Source organism: Lygodium microphyllum, chromosome 11 (assembly GCF_053477565.2).
Source record: "Lygodium microphyllum isolate KBCC chromosome 11, Lygodium_microphyllum_v1.1.10, whole genome shotgun sequence".
NCBI lineage: Eukaryota > Viridiplantae > Streptophyta > Polypodiopsida > Schizaeales > Lygodiaceae > Lygodium > Lygodium microphyllum.
This window is the reverse complement of record NC_141145.1, coordinates 106,955,056-106,977,524: the sequence shown is the minus strand read 5'-3', so window position 1 is coordinate 106,977,524 and position 22,469 is coordinate 106,955,056. Positions and strand designations below refer to the sequence as shown.

Below are 22,469 nucleotides of genomic sequence, written 5' to 3'. Positions count from 1 at the left end.
CACAAATTCTAACCGTCAGCATGGTTTATCACATTGAGTTGGATGCCATGAAAGAGCAATATGTTGTTGATTCGGACTTTGCTAATGTTTATGATCAGCTTTGCAATGGCCAAAGGTATGAATACTTTGTGCTAAGAGATTGATTTCTGATGATGCTTGGACGATTGTGTATCATAAAGCAGTTAAGGCCTAGAGTTCTCACTGAAAGTCATGCTCCTCCGTATGCAGGACACAGAGGTATTAATGCCACGTCAAGGCAATGGAGCATTTCTTTTATTGGCTAGCTTTGAGACATGATGTAGAATAGTTTGTTAACACATGCATCGTATGCCAAAAGGTAAAGCATGATAGGCAAAAGATATCGGGTTTGTTGCAGCCTTTGCCTATTCTAGTTAGGCCATCGTAGAGCATTGCAATGGACTTCTACATGGAATGATGGAATATGAACTATCATTTGCATGTTTGGCAAACAAGCCCATTTCATTCCAGTGAGGAAGAAAATAAAGGTTAATCATATGGCACTATTGTTTTTGCAGCACATCTTTAAGTATCATGGCATACTAGAGTCAAATCATTAGTGATCAAGACCCCCGGATGACCAATTTATTTTGGAAGGGGTTGTTTGAGAATATGGATACCACGCTTAAAATCTAATCATCCTTTCATCCGCAGATAGATGGTTAGTCTCTGAGGAAGCAAATTCCACAGTGTTAGATATTTTGAAGTGCTATGTTTCAAACCACAAGACATAGTGGGAGTACTATTTGCCCTTGGTTGAGTTTGCTTACATCACAGTGCATAGTTCTACGGGCAAAGCTCCATTTGAGGTGATTGAGGATGGCAAGAAGGTACTTTGAAAGATAGGCATGTAAACCCTATGTATACAAGGGTGAATAAGGGTAGTTGGGTGTAAACAAACTGGAGGGCAAGGGGAAACCCTAACCCTAACTTCTCTAGAGGCTATATAAACTACCTAAAGGTCACTCTCACAGTTGAGGAGAGTGTACTAGTTGTACTTCTAAACAACTCACTAAGCAAGATCTTCTTCTTGTACTTGAGCTCTCTCTCTCTCTCTTGTGCACACTCTCATGCTTCCACTCTGATATTTCAACATGGTATCAAAGCTATCTTTGATCCAACAAGCGTTCTTCAGCTACGTCTTGACCTAAGTGCACAAGAAAATCTCTTCTTTCTCACTTCACCCTCTTCTCCACCATAGCCAACTTGATCCCCTGACATTGGAGGAGCTAGTGTATGCAAAGGAGGCAATAATAGCTCCTAATTTCTTCTGGAGACTTCAACCCCAACTCAGGGTGCTCCAGCACAGTGCATCAAACACGAACATTGGGTGACAAGGAGGGCAGCATTGCTGAGTTCTCAAAAAACGGCGCAGTCTGGGCACCGTCACGTTTCATGTTCTGACATGATCAGCAGGCGGCGTAATATGGGCAGCTACCATGGGGGCCAGGGCTTTCTTAGCCCCCCTAGTGGGCCATCTTCACCTAAGAGGTTTTGACCTAATTCCTCTCCTACTGTCTGTTGTGACCAAAACCCTGGCTATGGGTTTCTTGGCAGCCATAGCCAAGGAGCTTCAAGCTCTCCTATTTTCGATTTTTTCAATCTAGGAATCATTAACAGTTATTCTAATCACTGAAGCATATACTCTGAAGTGTGTTTCTGATCTGTGAGCAACTCCAATGCTCAAGGAACATCATGAGCTCACCGAGAAGCCGACTCTCAACACTGGTCCTCAATCAAGCATCTCACTAAGCTTGACAAGGTAAATACCTACATATCTTAAGTGGTCTTAACCTTGAGATGAGTACTTACACGTTTGTAGGTCTTAATCACTAAGCACGTTTGTAGGTCTTAACCTTGAGATGAGCCAAAGTAGAGAGACAAAGAGAGTGAGATAGAGCAGAGTAGAGAGTGACATTAGTTATTGCTACCTTATAATGAAACAAGAACATGGATGTAATTGAAATCTCCTCGAACTCTTCACCAAGTGTCGAAGTTTTTGATCGGCCTTGCACAATCAAATATTCATCCACTTGTTGGGAATAAAGGCTCTCGTGCCTTTAACTGTGCTCGGATGTGAACATGCCCTTAGCACTTGTACTTACACATGTATATCTATCTAAAAACCTAAAGGTACCGACTCATCATTATACCTACAAACGTGCTCACTCTCTACTCTGCTATATCTCACTCTCTCTGTCTCTCACTGTGCGTAACAACTGACTGTCTCGATCTCCATGCCGGACCCGTCACTACAAACTAGTATCAAAGCCATCAGGTTTTGCATGCTTCTTGAGACGCCGGGCATGAGTTGGGGTGAGGAGGCGACTGCCAAGGCGACAGTTCCAAGTCGTGAGCAAGTAGGCGAGACAAGGCGAAGGCAGGCTCGTGTGCAGGAGAGTCACTCGATAGGTGCAGGAGAGTGCAACAAAGTGACACTTGTTGCAGGTTGACGGGGCAAAAGCCAAGACTGCCAGAGTTGCTGCTGGAGAACGAGTGACCTTCTCGACACACATTGCAGTGTTCTCTGGACCAGAAATTGTAGACATTGAATGTGCAGGCCTCAGAAAATTTTTGGGGATTCTCAAATGCAAGTGAGATTTTTACTTGGATGAGTCAATTTCACTGAAATTTGTGTAATCTTAGCCCGAAAATTTGGGGTTTTTCCCGAATTTGGGGATTGTGATGCAGGACAAGACAATTTGTCTCAGAAATTGCAAGAATTTGTGACATTTAGTCCCCCAACATTTGGGGCTTTTCATGTGCATGTACAAATTGGGCTGAAATTTACCCAATTTCTCGACATTGATGCACATTGGACCCCATGCAATTTGGGGCTTTTGCAGTTTGGGAAAAATCTGTGTAGCATTTGGTGATTTTATATACATGCAGGTTGAATTCCACGCAATTTGGACATCAACACTTGGTAAAATTTGGGGGTTTTGCTGAAATTGCTCTATTTTGGCAAAATTGGCATGTTCTATGCATGACAAAGAAAATGCAGATGTGTGGTTGATGCTTTGAGCACAAAATTTTGGGGTTTTTGGCCGTTCGAGTCAAATTTTATGCCCATGGGTACATGCACAACAGAAATTGCAGCTAAAATTTGGGATTTCTCATGTAATGTGATGCATATGCCCTTGGAACAGCTGTAATCAGTTGTGGAATGCTGTAGCACATGGTTTGGTGCTTCTGAAAATTTATTTACAGATCTGAAATCTGTGCTTCTACGTGGTCATTTATTGCTGGTTGGTACTTGTTTGTACCTTGGTCACTTGGGTGATAGTTTGAGCCTGCATTTGCTGGTTTTTTGGTCACATTTGGGCTGAAAATCATGGCTGGCAGGAATGACAACAGTTATCTGATGCACATAAAGAAGCTTGAAGGCACACATAACTTTGCAGTTTGGCAAAAGCAGTGCTACAATATCCTGTTGCAAAAGAAGCAAGCAAAGCCAATCAAAACCAAAGGGGCAAAGCCTGTGAACATGGAACACAACAATTGGGATGAGTTAAATGAGCTTGCCCACTCAATCATAGAGCTATCGATTTCTGATGCCTTGCTATTCAACATTGAAGGTTTGGATTCTGCATATGCTATATGGACTAGACTGGAAGAACTATATGCACAGAAGAGTGTTGCAAGCAAAGTGTATTGGCTGAAAAAGCTTATGGATTTGCGTATGAAAGAGGGTACAGCAATGTCTACTCACTTGAGTGAGTTTAACTCCATTTTCAGCCAGCTGGTTGCCTTGAAGTTCATGATTGATGAGGAATTTAAGGCTACTTTCTTGCTTTGCACTCTACCAAAGAGTTGGGATACATTCAGGACTGCTATGAGCAATTCTAATGTGATCCTTTTGTATGCTGATGTAGAGAGTGCTCTACTTATGGAAGAGATGAATCAGCAAAACAAACCAATAAGTCTTCCAGTGCTTTGCATACTAGGGGCAGATCACAGCAAAAGGGCAAATATGATAGCAAGAGAGACAGTAAATCACGTGGCAAAGATGTTGAATGTCATCATTGTGGCAAGAAGGGTCACTTTAAATGTGATTGCTACAAATGGAAGAAAGAGAAAGGAAAATGCAAGAAGATAAATGATAGCAAGGAAGAGAAGAAGGACAGTCAGCCTAAGAAGAACAGTGTAAAATTGGTACACCTAGTGCAGTTAGTCCTAGAGTTTTCAATTAAAGACATCTTCTACAAAGTGCATATTAACGATTGATTGTACTTTGTTTCATTTCACTTGAGTACATTGTAATCATCATTATATTGAGCATTCTCATCTGTTTCATTTTCTTCTTACTCCCATAGTTGGGCCAACATTTGCCTGCTGTCACATGGTATACACTTGATTCCTCTTTAGTATGTCAAATGCTAAGTGAGAAAAGCAAAGGCGTAGGAGGGAGAGGCTGCGATCTTGACAAATTTGTAGCTATGGATATGTCCTCTAAGCAAGGGTTTCTAACATTGAATCTCATGAGCATCCATACACACAGAATTGCAGGACTGCAAACTTGCATTTAGGATTGCACATTTGTAGCTTTGATTTCTCTGAGTACATGTGAGATAAGGGGTGCAACTTGCTTGTTACACGGACAGGCTATTACAATGCCTATTACAGGTTATCACAATCCTAGGTTGGTTTCAAAACCAAGCTAGATGAGTATGGTTGTCTTTGGACAAATATTTGATTTCAAACCATTCTTAATGGCCCATGGACGAGACTTCCATGGACTGTCACCAACCTCTAAAAAGTGTTGAGAAACCCTTCACCAGCAGTTTTGCGTTTTGCATTTTGCATTTAGGGTTTCGCATTGTGTTTAGGGTTTCACAGTGGACAGCCCCAAAAAGGGACTAGGGGCCCACAATGTGGCGCCACCCTAGACAGCTGACGCCCTCCCTCTGGGCGCCACCGTAGACAGTCTCTTATCTATTTATAAGCTGCCTCTGTCACTCATTCTTCACAGCTGATTCTTTCAATTTGTCACCTCTTCTCTCCAGCCTCTCCACTGCCCTCACACCCCTTCAAGAGGGCATTGCGGTTCATGATTCGTGGCTGTCTTCATCATCTTTCTTGTGCTACGGCACCCTTGTTCACTTGTATCACATTCACTCCATGATTCAGATCTTCATCATTCCATTCATCAAAGTTTCTTCTCTATTCTCTTCTGTTCTCAGTGTTTACCAAGTTCAATCCGTGTTTCTCCCTACAAACCCTACTTCCTCATTGGTACGTCATCTATTAACATGGTATCAAAGTTGGATTTTCTCAAACAATGGCAAAGATCCTCCATTCCAGTGAAGGCAAAGACCGGTGGCAGGTTTAACATCCACTTCTCTTCTTCTTCCACTGCATCAACATCCTAATTGGTGGTTGCTATGTCTTGGGTTTGTTGTTTCTCAACCTGTGTTCAGGGTTGCTGCTGCCGCCTCTATCTCCCAGTTAGTTGGCGGCTCCTCCCTGCTGTTGGTGGCACCTCCCAAAATACTATTGGCTCCTCCTTGCTACTCACGGCTGTTCTCTTCTGTTGGCAGCTCCTCTCTGCTATTAGCGGCTATTCTCTGCTATTAGCATCTCAATCAGACTGTTGGCAGCTCCTCCCTGCTCTGCTGGCGGCTTAACCAAATTGTTGTTGGCTATTCTTTGCTGCTAGCGGCTTAGCCAAACTGCTAGCGGTTGTTCTCTGCAACCTGGCGACTGAGCCAATCTGCTGGCGACTATTCTCTACAACCCGACAACTCCACCGTACTGCTATACCTTGCGTTTTTCTACTGGTTGCAACCTCTTACTATTGGTAGCATCCTCCTCCCACTACCATTTCACTTCTAGCCCTTGCACTGCCCTCCCAGCCCTTGAGGCGGATATTGCAGTTCATGGTTCGTGCCTAACCTCTTCCTTCTTCAGCAAGGCACATTGATACCCATGGCTTCTTTACCAACAGATGACCAGTCTATTGGGTGTTCCTACTGCGGCAAGAACGGTCATTCCACCAATGACTACCGACTTCGCCTTTGCTCCCCCACCCCCCCCCTCCAGAGTATATGCATCTCCCACCTGGCACTTCCTATACCACCTCTCCTTTCTGGGCCACAAAGATCGTTCTGCATCGGCTATCGAAGTATTATGCTCAAGGCAATAAGCCACAACTGATGCACACTAAGTCCTTTCGAGCACACAAAGACTCTAAGACCTTACGAGACGATAAGCCCTCCTGGAGACCACCCCGTTGTGCGGAGGTTTCCCCCACCCACTTCCGGGTACAGTGGCTTCCACGGCCCACATCTCCTCCACAGTCCACTCTCCTGAGAGCCCACGACTGTTCCTCACCCTTGGCTCACCCTAAGCCTCCTTCCCCCCCACCCTCTTACACTCAGGTTCGAGAGGCCACTTCTGGGTGCTTTCCGACTTCTTCTTTCGAGCCCTAGATACCTTCTTTGGTACGACCGGTATGGCACTTCCTTCTTCATCTGATGATTCGCAGTCCGTGAGCCATGAATGGTTGGATTCCCTTCCTCTTTCAGACTGGGATTCAGAGGGAAATTTTCTTACTTCGCCCTCAGAGGGGGGTTCCAATCTTTGGCTTCACAGGGGGCTCCTACTTCTACTGATGGACCCTATCTGCCATGAAGTTCTTCACATACCACCACCTTTCACTTTCAAGGAGAGGATCTCCTTTGAGCAGTCATTTCCTCTACTCATACCCAAGATCTAGAGAATCTACCTAGATCGGGGCCCTTGCGTCTTTAGCAACAACTTGGTGGCTAGGCCTTCGTATTCCTTCCAGCATGGAGTCAAGGAGCTAGTGGCTGCTCTCCAAAGTTGAGTTTCGGGTTCTACAACTCATCCCGTCTCCTAACTATCTTCAAAGGTCTCTCCTTTCAAGTGGTATTCTCAAATTACAAGGTGGATATTCTTCATCCCTTGGTCAACATGGAGCCAACTCTTGAGATCGAGTACAAGCATATCCTTATGGTTCTCGGCGCCACACAAAGTCCAACATTCCTCCTATGCATTGCATGATTTCATCATCTTTGTACTAGGGCACTTGGGCAAGTAAACAATTTCCCCATGAGGGACACTGTCCAAGTGGCGCTACATGAGCATTCTTCAGTATGTTGTTGAGCTAAAATATGCATTACTTGCTAATTAGCCTCTTAAACAACCACAAAACACACTAAAAAATGCTCTTTTAGTTAAAAAACCCTAAAACGAGGAGCGGTTCGAGAGAGTTCAGTGGAAACCCTAATTTTTGGGGCGCCCTTCCACATATACAAATAGACAGCCTGCCCCCATTCAGCCTCATTCCGTCTGTGCAAATTTCACACTCTCCAGTGCAGATTTCAGCCATCAGCCTCCTCCCACATGGCTATCCAGCCCTCAAGACTGCTGCCACTCCAAGCATGTTTGCTCTTGCTGCTTGCGCCTTCATCCGTGCTGACATCAGCTGCTAGTGACATCATCATCTACTGTGATCTGATCATCCAGTCATCGCTAGCCACATCAGACACTGTTTCAGCTTGCTGTTTACAGCATCCTGTGCGCAGTTTCCAACCTCCAATCAGTTGTACATTGCTGCATTTACCAGTTTCCAACCTCCAAACTGCTGCGTTTTGGTGACCAGACTATTGCCATTCACTATTCAGCACTCCTACACTCCAACTGGTAGTCATAGACTTGGGATCCGTCTCCGGTGGACGTCACACTTCGACATTGCTCTGCCCTTGAGCACACTTTACACTCTTACATTCATTTACAGCATTCATTCACTTCACAGTTGTGTTCTCTCTCTCCCTTCTTTTTTTTGTGTTTGAGTTTCTATGTTCGAGTTTTGAGTTTTGCATTTAGGGTTTGAGTTTTGCTCTCTGTGTTTGTGTCTGTCTCTTTGTGTTTCTGCCATGTTTGTACACTCTGTGTCCTCAGTGCAAACCCTAGCAATTTTCTTCACATATGTAACATTCCATCTCCACCTCACTCTTCTCTTCTTCCCCTTTTTGGGCCTGAGAGGGGGTGTTGAGAAACCCTTCACCCGCAATTTTGTGTTTTGCGTTTTGTGTTTAGGGTTTCGTGTTTTGCATTCAAGGTTTCATAGTGGATAACCCCAAAAAGGGACTTGGCGCCCACAATGTGGTGCCACCCTAGATAGCCGCCCTCCCTCTGCGTGCCACCCTAGACAGTCTCTTGCCTATTTATAGGCTGCCTCTATCACTCATTCTTCACAGCTAATTCCTTTAGTTCGTCACCTCTTCTCTCCAGCCTCTCCACTGCCCTAAAACCCCTTCAAGAGGACATTGTGGTTTGTGGTTCGTGGTTCGTGGTTCGTGGCTATCTTCATCATCTTCCTTGTGCTACGGCACCCTTGTTCCCTTGTATCACATTCACTCCATGATTCAGATTCTCATCATTCCATTCATCATAGTTTCTTCTCTCTTCTCTTCTCCTCTCAATGTTTACCGAGTTGACTCCGTGTTCCTCCCCACAAACCCTACTATCTCGCTAGTATATCGTCTTTTGACAAAAAGAAGAGCAAGTGATCGTAGTATGATGCCATCATCACACTACTCGGATAATTTAGCTACTGACCTCTACATTTGAGATGACTAACCTCCATGGGCTTTCCTTCTCATAGTGAGCATAACTAGCAACACGTAGCGGAAAAGTTGATTTCACTACAAATTCACAACCTGACCTTGTCTACCCTACCTCTATCCTCTCACAGTATTTTAATGCACCTAGGGCATCTCAGTTGGGGTTAGGTAGAAAACCTTAGGCAATAATAGCTGGTACCTCAACTCATGTGTCTGTGGGTGGATGGATGTGTGTAACAAGAGTAAATTTGTGCATTTTAACTGTTGACTGCAGCTATGTTGACAATTGTGCAATCCGAAGTAGGACAATTGAGATTAGCAAGCTACTGTGCTTTGCGGATCTTGGACTACAATTTTCTCCACTATAAGCAAGGGTTTCTCATAGTGTCTCTCATGAGCATCCATATGCACAGACCTGCAGGACTGCAGGATTACATCTGGGTCTGCACATTTGTAGCTTTGATTTTTCTGAGTACATGTGAAACAAAAAGGGTGGGTGCAGGTTGTTTGAAACACAGACGGGTTATTACAATGTCTATAAAAGGCTACCACAATCCTAGGTCGGTTTCAAACCAAAGTAGATGAGTTGGTTCTCTTTGGACAGATATTCGATCTCAAACCATTCTTGATGGCCCTTGAAGGAGACTTCTATGGATGGCCACCAGCCTCTAAAAAGAAGAGCAGGTGGTTGCAGTATGGTGCCATCCTCACACTATTGGGATGATTGAGCAAGTAATATCATCTCATCCATGCACAACGTATCAAAGTGCCATAAATATTTCACAATTCTTTAATTCATGACATGTTAATGTCTTACATGGCCTATCCAAATTAAATATATTCAGATACATACGGCAACTTCCAGATTCAATGGGAGCTATTGAAAGGCACATTGTCATGATGTCTTCAACAGAGATGCCAGGTTCAATGGGCAGTATAGACAGGCACACTTTAACAACTTGGATATTGCCTGTCATGGAAAGTCAAATGGGCAGTCACAAACTATAAATAAGACCTTATGAAACATTGCATACCTTTTGTAGGGTTCATCAATGATATCATATGCAAAGCAGAAATACGCCAATTGAGGTCATACACAGATGTCCATCTAGCAATGCTCTCACTAAAGCTTTTCAAGATCAGCACTCTTTAAAGATGTGACTGATCGAGTGACTCATAATTAATCAAGTGACTAAGTCAATATGAGGCGTCATCAATCAAATACAAAGAAGACACAGCTAGGGCCCAGGAAAGACAATTAAAATGAGAATAGATGCCCTATTCCTTTAAGCCTGTTTATGGGATGTACCTCAACATGCACACAGAACTGATCCACAACTCTATGCTCCCCTCTATCATGGCCACATCTGTCGGTTGCCTGCTGTAATGTAAGCAGTCCAGTACCTAAGACAGAACCTCCAGGCTGAGTATTACTGCAGGATCCAATTCTTAGCTATCAAAGTTTTAGTACAGGATTGCTGCTGTCCTCAGTGTCTTGAGAACACGGATCCTGTCTAAATAGATTCCATAGCCTAGGGAAATGTGCATTCACAGAAAAAGACAGACTTTTGAACTTGGTGCTATAGTGCCACATGATGTTTTGATTTTTCTAGATGTCGCACACCTGTTGTTGGCCTGAGTGATTTATTCTCTTGATGATTTTTTTTCCCAATAGAAGAAGCGTGCACGCACGCGCACACACACACGTGTTAGACACTAATGCTACCAACTTAGCAAGCTTTGAAACCTTTTCCTGAATGGCAAAAATGGCTGGGGCTTCCAAAGCCATGTATTGAATTGCTTGTGCAAGTCATTACACCATAAGCATTTGTCAAGTAGTATTGATGATAATGTAAGGAACCTCATATGGGTAACATTGAATTAGCATTTCTGTCCCACCTCTCCTGAACCATCAGCATCCACCTCTGCAAGCATCTTTTCTACTTCAGACTTCTTTACTCGCATGCCTAAGACATTGAAAGCTGTTACTAACTCTTCAGCATCAATAGCTCCTGAGAAAGAAAAGAAATGAGTTAGATCTAGCAACAAACGGCATTTTCAACGTTGACATAAAAGGTGCAATATCATCAACTCACTGTCAAGCTCAGAGTTGCCTGAGCCACTCGTATACACGATTTACTACACTGCTTTTCAAAGAAATTATATAGGTCCAAAAAACCATAATTACATGATTTACTATGCTGCTTTTCAAAGAAATTATATAGTTCCAAATTTCAAATAGCAGAAACAAAGTATGAGATAGCCGAGCATCACAAGCTGGCCACTCTAAAGAAGAAGTCAAGAGAGGAGATCGAGGTCCACATTCAAGAGAGGTAAGGTAAAAATCCATAATGGATGTTTGTAAGTACTAAGGCCATGTTAATTGCTAAAGAACCTTGGTGTGCTTGGAAAAAAAGGCATCATGGCTCTGTAAGGCCATGTTATGGAAAGTGGGTTTCCAGAAGAGCAGTTGCTTTTCCTGAAAAGCCTTGATGTCTTGGAAAAAGCCATGATACTGTCTCTTGGTGTCCTTGGGAGACAAAAACTCGCAATTATTTTATGAGATCTGAGTAACCTTGGATGCAATCCTACTGCATTAAACTATTGTTGATCTTCACTCATAGTCACTAGCTTTATCAGCCAGAGGAGTATTTCCTGATCTTCTACCACCCACCAAACCAAGATACAAGAAGATTTTTGCAAAGTCAGAAGTATGATGACTCATGAGAGATGATGCTCAAGTTTCTAGGAGAATTACTCTGTTTTTTGTCATCTTATGCATCAGAAGTGCAAGCATCAAGTCGATTGTGTGGTGTAGGACACATATTCCATGCCAGTCAATGGAAGCTACTAAATGAGTGGAGAACACTTCAACACCAACAAACAAGCTAGACAAAGCCACATAGGTGACAAGACTGAGCAAGGTTATGAACTACAATGCTTATTGTGCCACCTCAGCACTTGGGATGAACGTCCTGAAATTTAACACTAAAGGAACTTAAGCATGAAAAGATGATACCTTATGAGAAACAACAGCTAATAGAGATCTAATCTCTATGTTCTATATTAGCAATTGTGCCTCTCACAGGCCATTCAACTATCGATAACAAAGGTCCTCAAGAAGCTAGTAGAGGTGCTACCACTGTTGGACAGTGTTAACCAGCAGAGGCAATTAAAAATCAAATCTATTGCAGATTCAGAAAGGCCAAAAAGCAGCCTTTCTCCTCCTCTGACAACTTTCCTGCACACAAAAAACAGCAAGCAAGCCTCCTTTCATATGCTTATCCACTTGTTCTAGCCTTGTATCAATGTGCAGCCCTCCCGATCACACTCAAACGTTGAAAACAAAACCTTGGTGTCGTGTTGAAATCTCCCCTTCAGGTCTGTCCATGATCAATCAGCCCCTTAACACTACTCTGATACCATGTCAGGGTGCTACGGTGCAGAAATGTATTTCTGGACTGAAAGAAAACACTGACATGGAGAGAAGAGAAAGAAATAGACAATAGAATGCTGAAGACTGTAGTACAATGAATACTATTATGGAATGCAAAGTATGCACAATGGACTATGTGCATATGAACAACTAGAAGATCTCTCAACCTACACGAAACTGAAGTGACAAAGACTCGGTAGAAAGTGCCTATAAATATGCTGAAAGAAAAGGACAAAAACATGCAATCGATCTGCATCAAATGCAGCTGACTAGACAGGTCGGACTGCCCTGCCACATGGCAGTCTAACTAGACCTGCCTGCGCTACTCTTGCCTATTGCCTGGGACACATGCCCACTGCCTGTACGGTCTGCTGTCCAACTAGTCCTAGTGCCAACACTGCTGCCCAATGTACCTCCCCAAGCCGATGGTCATCCCAGAGATGCCCAAAACTGTTAACACCCCTCTTAGATCCTAGACACAACATGAGGCTCATGGATCTGGAATGCTAATGAAGAACAGCCTAAGGAAGTGCCTTGGTAAACAAATTTGCCAAATTACCCTTTCTTGTACAATACTCCACATCAATGGTACCATCCAAGATCTCCCATGGATGAAATGATACTTGATCTTTATGTGCTTCATCCTCATATGAAATACTGGATTCCACACCTAGGCTATTCAACTCTTGTTGGGTTTTTGAAACCAGCCTTCCTTCTTGGAAAGGTTGGTAATTGTTGCAGCTCCTGTTGGCAAATCAGTACAATGTGCTAACAATGCATCTTATCCTATTAGAGGCATTGGAGAGATTGTTTTGAAAGCCATTGATGGCTCTGCTCTTTGTTTGCATGATGCTTAATATGTGCCAGGGATAAAGAAAAATTTGTTGTCCATTTCTTCTTTAGCAAAATCTAAAATGCAAGTCACTTTTGATGATAACAAATGCATGAACATGGATAACGAATTCTTGACTTTGGTGATCACTGGCACATTATGTCACGGACTTTATGAGTTAGATGCTCGCTCTATTAATCAGCCAGCTTATTTGGCTTCTACTCTTACTCCTGCTATATCACACACAGAGTTATGGCATACTCGTATGGGGCATGTGAACTATGGTAGTCTAATGCTTATGCAACATACTCAGATGTTGGAAGGGTCCTCTCTTGGAGAGACCTCCTGAGCACATTTGTGAGCGATGCATTTTGGAAAAAATGCATCGGTTTTCTTTCCCTCGTGATGTTGCTTTCAAAGCTAAGGCCAGGTTGCAAATTGTGCATTCAAATATATGTGGACTCATGCACACAAAGTCATTGGGTGGATGTTTTTACTTCGTTACCATCATTGATGACTTTATATGTTTGTGTTGGGTTTTTCATTAATTAAAAAGTCAAAAGTATATGGTGCATTCTTGGCTTTATTGCACTTGTGGAAAACCAATCGAGCAGAAGGGGAAAATATATGCCTTCATTGTTGAATTCCTTTCTAAAGCAAAAATGTATTGCACATTAGTTTACTACTACATATACTCCACAGCAAAATGGGGTTATACAGAATGGAAAAATTGGTCACTCATGGAGATGGCTAGATGTATGTTGAAAGCTAAGAAATTGCCACATGTTTTTTGGATGGAAGCAGTTATGTGTGCTTGTCACATTTTGTGCCCTACTAAAGCATTGAAAGGTTTTACACCTTTTGAGGCTTGGAACAGCCATAAATCTTCAATTAGTCACTTTCGTACCTTTGGATGTCTTGCACATACTCATATTCCCAAAGCATTGAGAAAAAAGTTGGACCATAAGGATATCAAATGCATATTTGTGGGGTACACTAGTGAAAGCAAAGGGTACAAATTGTACGATTCTATTTCCAAGAAAGTTTTTGTTAGTAAAGATGTGATTTTTGATGAAAAATCAAAATTACCTCTTGCTGGTTATGAGACATATCAAGTTGCAAAAGATGTGTTTGAAGGGTTGCTGACCATTTCTTTTTATGATACAGGTGGAACTCCATTAAATGAACAAAATGTTCGACCAATTGCTCCATTAAATAATGCAGAAATTCAGCTTATGGCTGATTAGAATATTCATCAAGATGTTGAACAAGAGGTTCAGCAAGAGCATGTACATAGTCAAGAAGCTAGGCACATACCTAGATGGTATTTGCAAACTACGCAAGATAGTCATTTGAATGCTCCTTCTGCTGGTTGTACTCGAAGACAAGCACGTTTGTATGATTATGCTAATGCAATGGAGTTTGTTATGGCAGCAAACACACATGATGATGATGAGCATGATTCTTTTGAGGATACACAACAGAGTGTGCATTGAATGGCAACAATGCAAGCTGAATATGATCCTATATTTAGAATCAAACATGGAAATTAGTTACATTGCCTCTTGGGAAGAAACCCATTGGTACTAAATGGGTTTATAAGTTGAAACAAAAAGCAAATGGACCCATTGATAAGTACAAAGCCAAGCTTATGGCAAAAGGCTATGCGCAAAATGAAGGCATTGATTATGAGGAGACATTTGCTCCTACATCCTGTATGACCACTATCATGTGTACGGTTGCATTGGCTGCCATTTATGGTTGGATTGTGCATCAGCTTGCCATTAAAATTGCATTTTTACATGGGGAACTTCAGGAAGAAGTGTATGTACAGCAACCCATTGGTTTTGTAGTTAAAGGATCCGAACACTTGGTATGCAAGCTGAAAAAGGCCTTGTATGCTTTGAAACAAGCTCCACGAGTTTGGTATGCAAAAAATAATGCCTTCTTACTCAACCAAGGATTCATAAATAGCCCATCAAAGTTTAGTCTTTACATATGCAAAGAGGGGGGATCCTTGCTATGGTCATCTATCTTTATGTGGCCAATCTTCTACTCACAGGGACACATGTTGATCAAATTTCAGCATTTAAGAATAATTTGCAGCAAACTTTTGAAAAGTCAAATTTGGGGCCTTTGCATTACTATGTAGGCATTCAGTTTATTCATGATGCTAGAGGCATTGGATTATCACAATCCAGATATATTAATAAACTCCTTGAGAGATTTGGCTTCCAAGATTGCAAGCCAATAATGAGCACACCAATGGAAACTAGACTTAACTTGTCTTTGCATGATGACAGTGATATGTTTGATATCCATACATATACTCAGCAATTGGCTATCTCATTCATTTATGCAACACAAGGCCAGATATTCAGTTTGCAATTTCAGCCTTGAGTAGATATATGCATAGCCCACGCATGTCACATTGGCAAGCTGTGGAGTGTGTTTTCCATTCTTTGCAAGGCACGAGGACTCTGGGATTGCTTTATGCCAATGGGGGGATTGCTACAATTACACGCTTACAGCGATTTAGATTGGGCTGGTGATTTTGATTCTCGCCACTTTACCAGTGGCAAATGTTTCTTTCTTTGCTCTTCTTGCATTTCTTGGCTTAGCAAGAAACAATCCATTGTTGCCACATTGTCTTGTGAAGCTAAGTACAATGGCAGAGCCTACTCCTTTGTTTACTGACAGTCAGAGTGCTATTGCAATGGCACAGAACCCAATGTTTCATGCACGTACGAAACACATTGAGATACAATATAATCAACTGCTTCTTGCTACTCCAAGAGATAGCAACTAGACCTAGTAGGAAACAATAGCATGTAGTCAATCACCTCCAATCAACATCACCAGCCTAGTCTAAATCTATCTAGCCTCGAAGCATCAAAGCTCAATCACCAATATCTATTGGATAGAATAGGCCCAGATTGAGGGTTCTCTTCACAAGACAAAGAATCTGCAAGGTAGTCTACAAATGAAAGACCCAATCAATTATTGCTATTGGGAAGCATATGCTGTCAGTGAATCAATAGAGCCAAAGTCTTCCAATTCGGATCCATAGAACCAAAGATAGTACAACATCCAATCATCTCAAAAGTGGTCGAAAGCTCATGCACATACCACCATTGGGGGAGAGAGATCCCTCTTTCACATTGCTATATCTCATAACCTAGAAAGAAATGAAGAAGACCTATATAAATCATTTCAAACTTCTCATGAAGTGACTCCTTAGTCTACTTGCATATTTGGGATTTTAAACCAACTTGCTTACCTCTAGAGTTTGGGACACCATTCTATGGGAGGAGTTAGCTCCACTTGTTTTAAAGCATGAAGAGTGACTCAAAGAGATTGGAGCCCATGGATCTGGCTTTACTAATGTTTTTATTGTAGGTTTGTGAGGGAAAAACAAGAAGGAAAAAAACAAGAGGACGTAACTTAAGCACTTTGAGACTTCTTCGAGCTCTAACATAGATTCAAGGAGGAAGCCTAAATGCCCACACTGTGGCAAGGGTATCCATCCAAGGGAAAAGTGTTCGAAAAAGTACCCCCACCTTTGTCCAAGAGTTTAGGATGGAGCTAAATCATCTAAGTCTTCCTCTACCTCTACTCCAGCTATTACCTATGAATCTCTGTTCCTTCACATCCATGAGATGAAACATCTTTTTTCTTCAACTATCTCATCTTCAAAAAAGCCTTGGTTCATCAACAATGCTTCAAGCCATATGACTCTTCGAGGAGATTACTGCAAGATCTCCATCTATTAAAGGATATAGTCATTGTTGGTGGCATTTCTTCGATGCCTATTTGTGGTGATGGTACTTTGTCATCATTGCCTAACCGTCCCTCGCGCTCCATTTTAGAAGTTCTATGTCATGAGGCATGTATTTTTGAAACCTTACTTAACATGTGGATTAATTTTTAATCACATGATTGAGTAAATGTTACACATGTGAGGTGCAACTGGGGTTAGAGTAAATTTACGACCCTAAGACCCGCGAAAATCACGGGATATCAAAGGCAAAAGTTGTCATAAATTATGTTGCACGAGTACTTGGTGGTATCTAGTGTTAATTGTTGGCTTAGGTCATTCATTTGGCCATAAGTGTCAATTGGTGACACTAGAGATGTGGCATTTAATGGTATCTAACACCGATCTAATGGTCAAAGATGGCACAAAGAGATTCGGGAGTGGAAGATGCCCAACCAACTAAATTATTGGCTAGCCAGATTATTTTTCTAGACACGGAAATAATTATTAGATTAATTTTCAATAATTAAAGGCTGAAAATTAATATTTAATTATGGATAATGTTGGAAAAACCATTTGGGAAGGCTGCCACTTGGCAAACTTGCCCATACCGGCTGATAAAAGGCTGAAGAAGAGAAAAAACGAGATCATTCTTGCTGTGGCAAATGTGGGAGAGCTGTGAGCAGCCATAGCCAGCCTATTTTAGGCCATTGCAGCCAGCCACCAATGAATTTTGAGGATTGTAGATTTGGACCCTCCACAGTTGGGCAATTGCATCCAAGTACAAGGTGACAGTTGATTTGCATGTCTCAGCTGTACGAGATAGCATTTAATGCTGTTGTGGTAGAGCAGTAACTGCATTTGACTGATTTTCAGTCATTCTTCGCGACAAAACTCTGAATTTACTCTCTCTAAACTTTCTCATCTCCCAAACCCTAATTTACAGTAGAAATTAGGGTTTAGCAGCAGCCTTGAGAAGAGTGCCAAAAATTAAAAGCTCCAAGACTTGGATTTTTTAGGGCTAAATGTGAATTTCAACTAAATTTAGGTGGAGGACTAGCTAGCCATTGAATTTGGGGTATTTACATCGTCTATGAAGTGGGTGAAGGCCAATTAAGTGTCTAAATCAAGGAGCAAATCTGATTGAAGACTTGCTGGTCACTTTGGACAACAAGGGGAGTTTGGATTGAGAAGGGGATCGGGAGAATCCCATTATGAATCAACTTTTTCTTCAATAAAGCTAAAGAATACCGAAAGGGGCACCAATTTTGGGGCCAATCGAGTGTGCATTGTCCAAGATCAATAGGTAAATTTGTATTTTCAGATTTGCATTTGTTGTTTCCTACTATAATTAAGTTGTAATCAGGGACTTACCACCCATCCATAGAAGGAAGGCTAGTTTCATGGTTCTGTTACCAGGACACCATCAAATCCTTTGAATTGGTCGGCCCATGGTACTTAATTGCAACTTGGGACTATTGCATTATTGCTGAAATTGTTCTCAGTAGTGAATTACAGCAAGCACATCTTCACATGGTGATACGGGATCAAGTGGAGAGAATGCATCAATCCTTGGCCAATCACATTATGAAGGGAAAAATGCCATGACTAATATTGGGCATGGTTCTCAGCATGGACAGCATGCTGAAAATATGGAAAATGACCCAAATGTTGTCACTTCAATGCATAAAGAGGCTGATGACCAGCAAGAGCCAGAAGAATTTGATGATAGCTTCAAGGATCGAATACGTACAGTAGCAAATATTTTTGCTGAATTGGCAAAGGATCCCCAGTTTACTCAATTCTTAAATGCCCCAAAGAAGGACAACAAAGGCAAAGAGAAGAAGACACCTTCTACATCTTAGGGACAGCCATAAGAATAGAAGGAAATGCCTAAGCCTTCTTTAGCAGAGCCCAAAATGCCTGATGAGCATAAACAGTTGGTATCTGTGGGGCAACAAGTGCAAATGCATGGCCAACTTGGTAGTGCCAATCCATGGGAACATGGGCAGCAAGGCAATAATGCACATGCAAGCATGGAACAGCAAGGATACTTTGGTGGTGGTACCATTTTTCATGCTGGGGTTGGAGGATAGGCACTGCATACGAGAATGTATGGCATGGCTTTTTATGCAGTATGTGTTTAAGTATCATGGTATGCCAAAGTCGATCATTAGTGATCCTGATCCATGGATGACAATTTTGTTTTAGAAAGGATTGTTTGAGAACATGGGCAACGCTGAAATTCTCTTCATCCTTCCATCCACAAACTAATTAGTCAATCTGAGGAGGAAAATTCCACAGTGTTACCTCTTTTGAAATGCTATGTATCACACAACAAAGCACACTGGGAACAATATTTGCCATTGGTTAGAGTTTGCATACAACAACACAGTGCATAGTTCCACTAGTAAGTGTAACCAGCCTTCCTTCCGTGGATGGGTGGTAAATCCCTGATTACAACTTAATTACAGCAGCAAACAATTAATGCAAATCTGAAAATACAAATTTACCTACTGATCTTGGACAATGCACACCCGATTGGCCCCAAAATTGGCGCCCCTTTCAGTATTTCTTTAGCTTTATTGAAGAGAAAATTGATTCACAATGGGATTCTCCCAATCCCCTTCGCCCTTCACCCACTTCATAGATGATGCAAATGCCCCAAATTCAATGGCTCGCTAGTCCTCCACCTGAATTTAGCTGAAGTTCACCTTCAACCCTAAAAAATCCAAGTCTTGGAGCTTCCAATTCTTGGCACTCTTCCCGAGGCTACTGCTAAACCCTAATTTCTGCTGCAAATTAGGGTTTACAACATAGAAATCTGAATTTCTCAACCTCTAGTAATCTCAATGCTGCAATCTTTGGAGCACGGCTATAGAAAATCTGGCAGATGAGAGAGAAAGCTGTAGAGAGAAAATTCAGAGTTTTGTCGCGAAGAATGACTGAAAATCAATCAAATGCAACTATCGCCCTGCCACAACAGCTTGTAGATGCAAACAACTAAAGAAAATCAGTCATTTACTGTTGCTGCCTTGTCTCAACAGCCTGTAGATGCTGTCACCTGTTGTTAACTGGTCTTCTTCTGCCCCTGACTGCCTCAGAAGGTCCTCCAATGGCTGCAAATCAGACCAACAACATCTCCTCCCTTTCTTTTGCAAGCTGAATACACTAAAAATGTCTCTCTCCAACCTCTAAAGACGTTTTTCAGTCTTACATGGGCATTTTTTATAAGTGACAACCTTTTCAAATGGTTTTTCAACATTAGCCATAATTAAATATTAATTTTCAATCTTTAAATATTGAAAATTAATCTAATAATTATTTCCATGCCCTGAAAAATAATCTGATTGGCCAATAATTAAATTGGCTAGACAACTTCCATTCTCGAGTGTCTCTACACCATCTTTAACCATCAGATTGGCATTAGGTACCATTAAACGCCACTTCTCAAGTGTCACCAACCGACACTTATGGCCAAATAAATGGCCTAGACCAACAACTAGCACCAAATACCACCAAGTGCCTATGCAGCATAACTTCTAGCAACTTTTGATTTAACATCCCATGATTTTCTCAGATCCCAGACTCGTAAATTTACTCTAACCCCAATTGCACCTCACATGTGCAAGATTTACTTAATCATATGATTAAAGATTAATCCACATGTTAAATGAGATTTCAAAAATACATGTTCTCATGACAGCCCTTAGGAAACTCAAATCTAAAGTCCATTGCAATGCTCTACCAAGGCCTATCTGGAATAGGCAAGGGCTGCAACAAACCCGACATCTTTTGCCTACCATGCTTTACTGTAATATTTCCATTACTTAGTTTATTTTAAGGTGCATATACGTGGTATTGCACATCCACACATAAGGAAAAAAAAACTGCAGAATCTCTACAGGATTTACAGGAAGCAAGATTAGTTTTCTAGTATCATGTTTAGATGACTTAATTTTCAATTTAGATGGATTCAAATATATATTGTCACTTATTTTGAAGGGAATAAGTCGTCCAAGACAAAAGATGGATAAAAATAACGTGATTTATAAAAATCATCATTTTCGTCTAATTTTGATGGATTTTCGTAATTCTGCTCGCGCTAGCTTGTCGATCAGATGCGTTCCGATTGTTTTAAGTACCTGAACGTCTATATTTGGAGTTCATATGACAAAGTTATCATCCAAACAAGTTGCAGGACAGAAAAAGAAAACGAAATCTTGTTATCGATGATGTCATAAAAAACGCCAAAAAGCAGACGCCCTCTCTTTACCACCCCCCCCCCTTGCAAAAACTATAAATTGAGGGCTTCGGGATAACCACAAAGAGCAACAAGAGCAATGTTGACGAGGGCAAGACACTGATCGAGAAGGAAGAGCAACAAGAGCAATCTTGACAAGGGCAAGACATTGATAGAGAAGGAGGAGCAACAAGAGCAATCTTGACGGTTGCTCTTGACAAGGGAAAGACGTTGATCGAGAAGGAGGAGCAACAAGAGCAATCTTGACGAGGGCGAGACGCTGATCGAGAAGGAGGAGCAACAAGAGCAATCTTAACGAGGACGAGACATTGATCGAGAAGGAGGAGACTTTGTCTGAGATATACTAAAGGTCTCTCATCCTCTTCTACTCTGATCCCAGAAGAGAAGACACTGAAGAACTCTATCCTATTCTATCATACCTCCACTCTCATCTCTATTCTATCATGGCCCCAAAGAAAAGAATTCAGAAGCGGAAATCGCAAATAACCCTAATAACGTAGAAGCAACAGTTGGAGTTGCAAGCATGGGAGTCACAAACGGAGTCACGGGCGTGGATAGCGCCCCTTTACCAACCGCGATACCACAGGTTTTTTTTTCTAAAATAGTTCTATTCAAGTTCAATAGAAATAAGATAAGTCTCTTGAGAAATGCTGACCTAAGGTCATGAAACTTAGTTACAAGAATTGGGAAGTTAGAGACTCAAATTCTAGATACCTCTAGTTAAATTCCAAGGAAAAGATTTCATTATGTGAAACTCAAGTGTCGATTGCTACTAGAATTAAGCATCACTTGAAAGCTACATGATTGATTGAAGTCATAACTGCTTGAAGACATCAATCTTGTTTGTGATTTTCTAGATTAGATCTTGATTGAATTAAATATTGGAATATATAAGAATTGAGGAGCCCTATAACTCCCCCAAGGATAGGTGTTGAATCTCCGTACCAAGAGGGGATGTTTTTACCGCTGCGGAAGCATGGACCGGCTCCGATGGCGAGAGGTCTCCCAATAGGGATTGTATTAAGTAGGAGGTGGAAGGGTGCCAGGGGGGCTCTAGCTAGTAAATCCTTTTTCACACCTAGGAACTACTTGGTCCCCTATATGGCCCGAGTTCTACTTGGGACACCTATGAACGCTAGCTATAGGTGGATTTGATATTAGTGACGTACAGATGCGCCGGATGAGACAGTACGTGACGTGCAGATACGCCGGATGAGGCAACACGTGAAATTGTAATTTTGCTCCTGTATGGGCGGGAGAACACACATTATGGAATATAATCAATGAATTGTTTTATTCTGATTGTATGTCCGTGAGTAAATTACGTAAACGAACAACTGTGCATATAAGGATATTAATTAATAAAACTATTTTTATATGTTTCACGTAATGTGGTAGGTAATTAGATAACTAAGAACTTCCATAGAGGGAAGCGGGTGGATGGATTCCCGACGAATCCAGTCCTATGGCAGGGTGGTCTCAGTTAGCCGAGAGGTTTCCCCAAAAACAAACACTAGGAAGAAACTCTAGGAAGGGCCGATTCGTTGACTTACTTAGGGTTTGGTCTCAGA

General features: G+C 41.7%; 1 protein-coding gene across 7 annotated transcripts in view; it reads right to left on the bottom strand.

The window, feature by feature from the left end:
* LOC148029199 (uncharacterized) overlaps window positions 1–22,469 on the bottom strand; it is a 121,383-nt gene that overhangs the window by 35,351 nt on the left and 63,563 nt on the right. For 6 of the 7 annotated variants that reach the window (XM_087687949.1, XM_087687948.1, XM_087687950.1 and 3 more), the window contains exon 3: window positions 10,509–10,621. In XM_087687949.1, coding sequence (XP_087544075.1) covers window positions 10,509–10,621 — 113 coding nt within the window. Of the gene's footprint in view, window positions 1–10,470; window positions 10,622–22,469 lie in introns of those variants that run through there. The other variant, XM_087687952.1, reaches the window with a different exon arrangement.